Source organism: Salvia splendens, chromosome 5 (assembly GCF_004379255.2).
Source record: "Salvia splendens isolate huo1 chromosome 5, SspV2, whole genome shotgun sequence".
NCBI classification, from domain to species: Eukaryota; Viridiplantae; Streptophyta; class Magnoliopsida; order Lamiales; family Lamiaceae; genus Salvia; species Salvia splendens.
The window spans coordinates 37,356,778-37,368,012 of record NC_056036.1 but is presented as its reverse complement, the minus strand read 5'-3'; the positions used below and the strand labels follow the sequence as shown (position 1 = coordinate 37,368,012).

At 40.4% G+C, this 11,235-nt stretch overlaps 1 protein-coding gene across 1 annotated transcript; it reads left to right on the top strand.

Annotated features, from left to right (window-relative positions):
• Window positions 1-218: 218 nt before the first annotated feature.
• On the top strand, window positions 219-2,439 carry LOC121802232. The gene is made up of 3 exons (XM_042201852.1): window positions 219-727; window positions 925-1,011; window positions 2,072-2,439. The coding sequence occupies exons 1-3, from the start codon at window positions 314-316 to the stop codon at window positions 2,216-2,218; spliced, it is 648 nt and encodes a 215-aa protein (XP_042057786.1). The 5' UTR covers window positions 219-313; the 3' UTR covers window positions 2,219-2,439.
• The last annotated feature ends 8,796 nt before the right edge of the window (window positions 2,440-11,235 follow it).

Below are 11,235 nucleotides of genomic sequence, written 5' to 3'. Positions count from 1 at the left end.
AATTTGATGGAATAGTTAACTTTGGACCGATTGTGATCCGAGTTGAATTGTTTGAGATTCAAAAGATAATGTTAAAATCGTAAAATATTTATATGTTCAGGACCAATTTTAGTTTTTTTTAAAAAATCTACTTGTCCATTGGGGATATAATTTGACCTACCAAATGTGAACCAAAAATATTCTTGGACTTTAAAACAAAATCAACTCTGCCGATAAAATTTAAAAGTTTAAGGAAATTAAAAAATAATTATCTCGTGTTGCCCGCCAACTTCCCCAACCCAACTATCTCGGCCACGCTCCACCGCCTCTGCCAATGGACTTCAAATCCGCCGACGCCGCTCTCTGGAGAGAAACCCTCCTCTCCTACGATTCCGTAATCAAAAGCCTCGGGAAACCCCACCTCATTTCCCATGACGATTTCTACCGCAAGGACCTTCCAGCTCTGCTCCACCAGCGCGACCCCAATCCCTACATCACCACCGCCGAACTCTCCAGCCTTATGGAGTGGAAGCTGGCTCGCGGCAAGTGGCGCCCGCGCTTGCTCTCCTTCGTTTCCTCACTCGCCGACGCCGTCGTCACCGATGCCTCCACTAAGGCCTTTGCTGCCCTGCCTGACGCTTCCAAGGCCATCTCGGCCTTGACGGTCCTCAAGGGCGTGGGGCCCGCCACCGCCTCCGCAGTCCTGGCCGCCTACGCGCCTGATGTCGCCCCCTTCATGTCCGATGAGGTATTCTGGTGGTTTTATTTTTATTTTTCATTTCTAGGGTTTAGGGATTAAAATTGGGGGTTTTAAATTAATTTGGGGGAAATGGAAAGTATGAATGGTTTCATCAAATTCTTTTTGTGGGGTTTGAGATTATGGAGAAAATGCAATTGAATTATAGTTTGTTGATTCAAATGTTTCTTATTATGCTGAAATATTAGGCAATGGTGGCTGTCCTTGGGAACTCAAAGGATTATTCGTTGAAGACATATGTCTCATTTGTGGAAAAAGTGCAAGCTAAGGCAAAGGTTGGCTGCTTTTTTTGTTTCTGTGTTTTTAACTGGTGATTCATAGATATTCTGATTCAAAGATTTTCTGATTCAAAATGGTTGCATAATATTTCATCTCCTACTCAGCAATTGGATTGTCGAGTTCCAGTAATCCAACGATTTGAATAGGATATGAGCCATAATTTTGAAATTAAGGATCTTATGCTCTGTTTAGAGCTGATGGTGTCTTTTAACTGTATGCTGCTGTGTTAGGGTTCTGCAATAGTTTGTTTAAATCTTGTTTGATTTAAGAATAGGATTCTTAGATGATGTGTTCTAAAGTGGATACTTCAATAAAAGCTGTTTGTAAATTTTATTATTTGCCTTAACAAAACTGATCCTAATGTAACAACCTTTACATTCTATTGAGTTCCTAGTAGTTGAAGCAGATTGATTTCATTTCAGATTGTTTAACTTCTCTTTCTGGATTTGCTTTTGGTGATGGAAGCATTCATATCCATCAATTAGTAGACTTAATATTGAGATATAGACATGTAATCTTTGGATACAAATATCTAATTTTGTCATACCAATACTTTCTGCTGATGTAACTAATATGCAGTAGTATGTGAGACGAATCTCGTTACCTAGTCCGAGACTGATTCTTCCATGACCATTTGGAGCTAAACTAGTAATGTAATGTCAGCAATCTTGATGCTTTCCAATTTACTTTTCCTTTTTCCTTCTTGTATCTCGTTGCAAGGTGATTGATTTGTAAATTCATGGATAGCCTTGGAAGCTTTTCTAAGCTATTTATAGTGTATAGTTGCAAGGTGAGTTGCTTGTTTTCTATGCAATGACTTCAAATGCTCTGCTGTTGTGGGCTTTCTACCTAGGTGGATCCATTTTACAGTCTATCTGGATGAACTACGAATGGCAGTATCGATTGGTATTTTGTGATTTGTCTTGAGCAAGTAGGACTTCTCAAGACATACGACAACTTATTGTCTCCTTTTGATTGTTGTTACTCTCTGTCTTAAAATGGTCTGTACCTTCAAATTCTCACTGAGTAATCACCTCTGTCCTACATTATTTTCAGGAGCTGTCTTGTTCGGATGATGTATTCACACCGTCAGATGTTGAGAGGGCATTGTGGAGCTGTAGTGCAGGCGCCAAAGTGAGAAGCTCATCAAAAAAGGCAGACGAAGTTGAGCCGGAGCGCAAGTCCAAAAGGAAGAGGAAATAGTAACTGCCATGGGCCATGGCTAGGTAAGTTAGACATAATGTTGTTGCTGCTGTGGAGCCGAAGTGAGAATCTCGAAAAGGCAGACGAAGTCGAGCCAGAGCATAAATCGAAAAGAAAGAGGAAACAGTAACAGCCGGTGGCTAGCTAGTGAGACTTAATATATTGGTGCTGTATGTGCAATATACATTATCCTTTCTATTTAACATCTTCTATATGTTTCAGCTTCACTTCTTAGGCAAACCAAATTTTCTAGGCAATTTCATGCGAGTAGTAAGATTTTGTAAAATGATGATGATACTTCAATAGTTTAAATGGCTTTGGGCTTAAATCCATTGAGATGAAGTTATTCAGAGCTGGTCCTGGGTGATCAATAAAATAAATTGGAATCTAATTTTCTAGATTCGACAAAAAAATTATTTTCCAACGATTTTTATTTAAAATTTCTAGCTCCATGAATTGGTATCTAATTTTCACACACAAAAATTCAAAATAATTCATTTTTATCCAAAAAATGACGAGAGTATAGTAGAGTTTGATGGCTGGATACGGAATATCTCTGTTTTCTAAAGTTATAGTATTACTATTCATTTTCTCTATCATTTATTTAAGAAATTGGGAAATAATCAGAAGGCGGCCGTTTTCATCATGCATTTAATTTCTTATCAAAATTAGTCCTTATAAACGTATTATTTCTTCATAGTTAGAATAAATTATATCTCATTATTACATTCACAATATTTAAATTTTAATCCCCCATTTAACAACATTTTTTGACAGAGAAATATATCATGCAAAATGTTTTTTTTAAATACACCAAAATATGAAAATGAAATTTGAAACTATATAAATATAGATATTTCATTTGTAAAAATATCATGAAAAGTGAATGTTGAATTCTAAAATTAATGAACGGCATTTATATTTAAAATTTGCTACTACTATTTCAACACATGAACTTCCATTATTTGACAGATTTAATTTTATCCAAATTTAATTTGAGTAATTAATTAAATAATTAAATGATCAATGTAGTTCATTGTGAAAAAAAACTAGTTTTCAGACATGATTAAACTTGCTTTAATTCTCTGTTACAGAAATATATTCTAAATATCTAATCTAAATTATAAAAAAAAAGAAACAGGAAAGAAAAGAAAAACGCGGCGTGGTTTTTGGGCACGATGACTTCACTCGATATAGATTGATAATTAACAGTTGAGCCGGCATGATTGGTGTTTGACGATTTCTTTTAATACTCAACTTTTTTTAGACCATCCACAACGCGTCTCGCGCCGGGCTCGCGTCTCGTCTCGGAGAGACGAGACCCCCGCGAGACGCATTGCAGCGGCCGTCTCGTCTCCAGCTCGCGACCGGCTCGTCGCGTAGCTCGTCTCGGAGAGACACGAGACGAGCTGTCTCGCCACGCGCCCGAGACACGTGGCACGTCCCCATGCGTGCGTGACGCCCACTCGCTGGCCCGCGAGTGGGCGTCGTCACTGATGACGCAATAATTCATTTTTTTTTTTAAAAAAATCGATTTTTAATAAAAAAAAAAATTTTTTTTTTTTCAAACGGTAATATTACCGTTAAATATTTATTTTCATTTTTTAAATTTTTAATTTTTTTACTCTATAAATAATTCTATTCCATACTCATTTCAAACACAAACACACATCTATTCCTCTCAAATCCTCTCTATCACTCCAATTTCCATCTTCAATCAACTCAAACAAATGGATCCTTTTGAGCAAATGCGTCAATTAATGGAACAATCACTCGAAGAAGATCGACGACGAGAGGCGGAGGAAGCCGCACCACCCCCACGACGCTCCCGGAAGTACATCAATCGGAACCGGGAGGAAGCCGCCGCACGGTTAGTACGCGACTACTTCTGCGATAACCCGATTTGGGGAGATACCTATTTCCGTCGCCGTTTCCGCATGCGGAAACCGCTATTTCTCCACATAGCGAATACTTTGGCGGCCAGGGGTTCCTACACGAGCGGCCACAAAGGCACCCACCCAACCGTTGTACTCGAGGCCGTTGCCGACTACCGACTTTGGATCTGGCACGCGTACTTCGGGGTCCCTGGCTCGAACAACGACGTAAACGTGCTCCAACAGTCCGACCTCTTTACCGAAGTTTTGGATGGTAAAGCGCCGGCCATCAACTTCGTCGCCAACAACCGACGGTATAAAATGGGGTACTATCTCGCCGACGGCATCTACCCGAAGTGGCCGACCTTCGTGAAGACGTGCGGCAGGCCAGCGAACCCAAAGCAGGCTCTTTTTGCGCAGAAGCAGGAGGCTGCGCGCAAGGATGTGGAGAGGGCGTTCGGGGTTCTCCAAGCGCGCTTCAACATCATCAAAGCCCCGGCTCGTTCGTGGTTCATGGAGAGCATGGTCGACATCATGTATACGTGCATAATCTTGCACAACATGATTGTCCGAGACGAAGGACCCGATGCCGGAAATTGGTTCGACCCCGAATCCCCCGGAAGCTCAACTGCAAGTAGTCCGCCGCGAAGTGGAGCGCATCCATCTATACAAGAACGGTTGGCTATTCGGGCAAGGACACGCGACTCTAGCGCCCACACCCAACTCCAAGAGGATCTAATTGAGCACATTTGGGAAAACTTTGGCGGAGAATATTAAATTATGTCATTTTTATTTTTTTAGAATTTTAATTATGTCTTCGCTTTTTTAATGTTAAGTTGTAATATTGTTTTAATTTTAATAAAGTGTGTTTGTTTAAATTGAATTGGGTTTTAAAAAAAATTATAAATTAAATTGAATGAATAGTAATTAAGAGACGGTATAGAGACGGTTAAGAGACGGAGCGTTGCAGCCTCCGTCTCTTAGTTAAGAGATGGAGGAAAAAAGGACAGTGGGGCCCTCAAATAGTGCTCAAATAGTAGTTAAGAGACGGTTTAAGAGACGGTATAGAGACAGCGTTGTGGATGGCCTTATACTCGTCAAAATAGGAATAAAATAATAAATATTTTTTGCAAGAGTGCAAAAATATTGGCAAATGTGACTCCGCAATAAAAGCTGCGTATTAGCTTGATTGATCAATACAAAACTGCATCTTACAATTTGTATGTTTGCGTATAGGTTTAGTAATACAATAATTAATGTTCGAAGTAAATAATATCGAGTTTAAATATCATAATATATCCTTTAAAATTTATGTTCGTTCAATAATGAAAAAAGTGCATCTGACATTTCCGTAAATGTTTTTTTATTGTTGTTTTTTCTTTGAAACATTTTAGGTAAAACATTTAGGTAATTCGGACTCTTCAATTAATAATTAGAGGGAAAACATTTTACCATTATTTCATTGTTGATATAGTCAAATGATTAAGCTTTAACAACACGCAATATTATTTTTTCAATAAGTGAAAATAGAAAGTATGAGACGAAAAATAATTGTCATTGTCACTGTCGTTCTTCGTATTTAGACCGCAACGACCATATTTTGATGAGACTACGATACACGCGTTAGTTTATTTATTTATTTAATACTATATATATGAAATTGGCATTTTAAAATATGAAAAATATAAGAAATACGACAATAATAATAAGAAGAAATTGGTATCGTATTAAATACAGGTTATCTGCAATTTCAGAGTAGATAAAATGGGGCAGGAAACAATGAATTTTGGAAGGTGCATCATCATGCATGTCATGTGATGGGTTGTTTTATTTAATGGGTGACCACTATATGGGTTTTGGTCAATTAAACTATCTCACTTATGTATCGCCTAGTATTTATGTGTGAAAGTAGAAGGCAAAATAAAATAAAACTATACACTTATTTTAATAATTAATTATACTTGAATAATGAGTTATTCTATATTTTGAATGACAAATAAAGGGTGATATTTCGATTTGATTGTACATTTGGCTTGTAATTTGAGTTTGTATTATAGGTGGAAACTTAAAAATATGAAGTGGATATTTTAAATTTTATTAAAAAATAAAATCTTAAATCTATAGTACATTTGATTTGTTTGGATATAAATTTGTATTCTAGGCGGAAGGGGTGTGTTATATTGCTAACGCACCCCTAAATATCAATACAATGCACAGAAAAAATATTAATTAGGGGAAACACAATCTAAATACGGTTTTTGGGGATGGAATTTGTGGCGTCAACCTATAGGGTTTCTCATTTTTCTAATTTCTTCTCTAGCCGAGTGTGAGAGGACCAAAAGTTAGTTATAACTAACTTTCAAAAAATATCCAAAAACTTTAAATGATTATAACTATCTCAATTTAAATTATTTTTTTACACAACTTATATCAAATTAAAGATAATTTTATAAGGATTCTAACGAGATCTCACTTGCATATGTTTCGATTTCAAAATTTGAAAAAAAATTCTTTAATTTTCGTATTTTTCAAAAGCAGCTTAATGTCAATATAACTATCGTAATATGTCAATATAATACATATACAATGTCAATGATAAAATGTGTTGACATATTCAATGAATCGTATTGATATGTTTAATGCACTATATTGATATTTTGATCTAAAACCCTAGTTTTGATAGTTTTCTTATCTTTTTAAGTTTAAATAATAATAAAACAAAATTACACATGATGATTTATAGACCGCTAGATCTCTACATATCTTATGGTTCTAAATTAGTTGTAGTGAGTAATTAAAAGTTAAATTAGCAATTGATCACTCCTGTGGAAACTAGTAAATATAAAGTGAATAATGCAAATAAAAGTACAAAACATACCGCGATCTCGAAAGGGCATTAAAATCACAAAACCAGGCCAAAAAAAACACATTTAGACTAATTTAATCTATGACAAAGCATAAAATAACAATTAACAGTAAAACATGGCTATTTAATCTAAGTTAGTAATTTGATGGGGTACGTACTAAACAAGCCCAATAGCAGTGACGGCCCATCAGCCCAAAGCCCAAGGAAGAGTATCAGTTCGGCATTACCAAAGAGTTCGGCCCCAGCCTACAGCTCGGTAAAAGCCGACCAATCAAGCTCTACTCTCAGATCGGCAAAAGCTGCTCGGCAATAGTTCAGCAGTTCGGTCTCAGTATTCGACCGAACTGGGAGATAGTGGACTCATGCAGAACCTCCACGACCTCCACTACACGATCTATTTAGTGGTGGACCCATGCAGGATCTCATGACCTCCACGACATCCACGATCTAATTAGTGATGATGTAAGCCACGACCTAATTAGTGATGATGTAAGCCACGACCTAGTTAGTGGTGATGCAAGCCACGATCTTAGTTCAATGTATAAATAGAACTTAGATCAGATAGAGAGGGAGCTCTCTAGACATCAAAGATCATATAGCAAGTCTGTATTTGTAAGCTGTAAACCAGATCAAGCAATACAATCTTGCCCTCCTTTCTTCCCGTGGACGTAGATTTACCTCAGTAAATCGAACCACGTAATTCCTTGTGTCGTGATCTATATTTTCATTACCTGCATTTACTACCATCAAAAATTCGCCCAACCATCACTGGCGCCGTCTGTAGGAAACAGAGAACCAAATTTGTGATAAAGCGAGTTTTTGATCCTATTCCACCAAAAAAATGCATACCAGATCACGTAACACCCATAATACCGTTCGTGATAACCATGAGGAAGCTAGTCCAGCCTGCAGGTCTGGAAAACAGCCTCGGGAGAAATCTACTTCCAGTTCTCACGGAGAAGGAACAAGCCGCTTAAAGACTCATCGCACCGAGTCTTCCCAGCAGCCCAATTTGAACGAGGCTGTCAAGTTGTTTTTGGCCGAGAAGCAGGAAGAGTTCTTAATTTTCCTGCAAAAGGGCCAAAAGCCGGAGACGAAAACGGTGGATTCTCCCTCCTCATCCAGACATGAAAGTCACTACCGCAGTAGTGCCGTGTCTTCCAGGAAGAAGAATCCTCAACCCCGACATGTTCCTGTTCCTCCTCGGTACCGGAATCACAGGAGAACTCCATCTCCTCCATACCGAAGAGATGTCGGGTTCGCCATGTACGGAGCATTGAAGACTCCGTTCTCGGACGATATCACCCGAACTTCCTTGCCACAGAACTACCGAACTCCGTCGATGACTTATGACGGGTTAGTGAATCCTCATGACTTCCTGGGACGCTATCAGTATAATATGGTGAACCAGGGTCTCAATGAGGTCCATATGTGCAAGCTGTTTCCCGAGCTGCTTATCGGGAACGCAAGAAGGTGGTTCGATAGCCTCCCCCAAGGCAGCATTAGATCTTACCGAGATCTAATGGATGCTTTCCACAGGAGGTTCTTTCAGAAAGCGGAAGCCCGAATCACTTCGGCTCAGCTGCTTTCTATACGTCAAGGTCGCGACGAAAAGATCAGCGACTTTATGACAAGATTCCACAAGGAATGCCTACAAGTAGACGATCTCAATGATCTACTTGTCATTTCGGCATTCCAAAATGGAATCCTGCCCGGAGCTCTCTACAGAAAGCTCGTGGAATGCAGTCCGCAAACAGCTCAAGAGATGTGGGACATTGCGGACCAGTTTTCTCGTGCCGATGAGGCAGACCGTCGAAAACGGTCTTTAGACAGCTCATCTAGAGAAGACAAAAAGAAGCCCGATCATAGCGATCAGAGGCATCCTCGCCGAACACCTTCCCCACTAAAGGAGGGATAGCGGTCATCCGAGGTGATCGAAAAAGAGCAAGAGTGTTTGCAGATTGCGCTTAAAAGTGCCGAACAATCAGATCGGCACCATCAAGCATAGCAATCACAGCAGCCGGAGTCAGAGGCAGGCGAAATGACCGAAGTCACACCGGAGCCGAACTCGATGGTGTACGGCACTGAAGCCGTGATTCCGGTTGAGATCGGCGTACCCAGTCCCCGAACTCTAAATTTCTCCTCAGAAATGAATGATGACGGACTGAGAGCCGAACTAGATCTTGCCGAAGAAAGAAGAGAATTGGCCTGCATAAAAGCAGCCAAGTACAAGGAGCAAGTAGCCCGGTATTATAACCAAAGGGTGAAAAAGCTGCAATTTCAAGTCGGAGATCTCGTCTTGAGAAACAACGAAGTAAGCCGAGCAGAAAAGCTGGGCAAACTCGAACCCACATGGGAAGGTCCATATCGGGTGTCAGAAGTCCTCGACAAAGGGTCTTACAAATTGACCCACATGTCAGGAGAACAAGTACCCCGAACATGGTACATTTCCAACCTCAAGAAGTTCCATTTGTAAGAGACAGTCCGGTCAGTCAGTCTTGTGTCTAGTTCGGTCCTAGGGGTATGTGCTTTCTTTGTTTTTTACTTGTTTTTCATGTTTGTCTATGTGCGTTTTGTTTGTCTATGTGCGTTTTGTTTGTCTATGTGCGTTTTGTTTGTCTATGTGCGTTTTGTTTGTCTATGTGCGTTTTGTCTGTCTATGTGCGTGTCGTCTCTTACAAATGTTACTGAGGTATCTTGTTCTTCGAAGGCTGATCCCCTTTTTAGAACATATATAAGCCAACGATTGTGAGTCCAAGCTTCTAAGGAGGATACAAGACCACAATTCAGCTTAAGAAACAAGCAGTCCGTCTGAAACGAACTGCAACAAAGGGAAAGTCCGATCCACGCGATAAAACTCGCCGAATTAGGACAAGGGAAAGTCCGATCCACGCGATAAAACTCGCCGAATTAGGACAAGGGAAAGTCCGATCCCCAAATTAGGACAAGGGAAAGTCCGATCCGAGCGATAAAACTCGCCAAATTAGGACACAAGCTTAGTCCGGTCAAAGAAATTTACTTCATAAGACCAAAGACGAGTCCGGTCAAAGAAGTTTACTTCATAAGACCAAAGACGAGTCCGGTCAAAGAAGTTTATTTCATAAGACCGAGGACCAAGTCCGGTCAAAGAAGTTTACTTCATAAGACCAAAGACGAGTCCGGTCAAAGAAGCTTACTTCATAAGACCGAGGACGAGTCCGGTCAAAGAAGTTTACTTCATAAGACCGAGGACGAGCACGATGAAATTTTTTCGCTGAGCTGTAAATACGCAGTGATAGAAGCGAAATAAAGATTTCATTTATTAAAACTTGTTCGGCATACAACTCCACTGCCCTACGAGAAGGCGTTACGCCATTACAAAGGACTATTCTACTGTCCCTGGTTGCTAAAGTTGAGCCATCTATTCACAAAATCCTCGTGAAGCCGAGTTCGGTCATTCCGGGCAGCTGAAGAATAAGCAGGTCGACGAGATGCTCTAATCGACCTACCGCCTCTTCCCTGAGCCCGGGAAGCTCTAGCACCTCGGCGGCGAAGAGTCTCTTCACGAATCATTTGCCGATCTTGCTCACTCATAGTCACCGCTCCTCTGCGAACTTCAGTCCGTCCTCGTCTTGACGTCTCCGGTTGTTCCTGAGTTCGTTGCTGACTTGGAGTAGGGTTTTGAGCAAGTGAATCAGAGGTTTGAGTTGGAGTGCGATCATCTGTTGGCGGGAAATGCCTAAGGAATCTCTCGATTGAGGGACGCCGGGAAAGAATGATGTCGTACCGAGAAGCCCAGCGCCGCAATGATTTCACGACTTGTTGGCAAGCCGAGCTCTCCAGCGCATTGTTCCTCCGGAGTACATGATATTCCTCCCACAGTTCGTCAACTCGTTCCTGAACTTCAGAGATGGTCATTCCCCCGCGCCTGCAGATGAAATCCTCATACGCAGTCCTCTCAGCGACGGCAGTATTCAGCTCGGCCTCCAGATCTTTCTTTTCGGACTCTAAGTCCTTATTGTCGGCCTCCAGCTTCACTAAACAAGCCAAGAGTTCGTCATTCTTCATCTGGTCAGCTATGGCTTTTTTCTCAGCTTCGTCTAAAGCGGAAGAGTACAGCCGCTTCCAGTGAAGTACCTCCAGCTCCTTAAGAGTTAAGAATACAAAGCAGCCTATGTCAGTTCGGCATTTCAGTTTACTGAGCAGGTAGTAAACCACAACAGGAGTAAAAGAGAGTACGAAAAGCTATACGAAGACACAAGTGCAGAAAGAAGAATTTTTTCATTCATAAGAAAAAA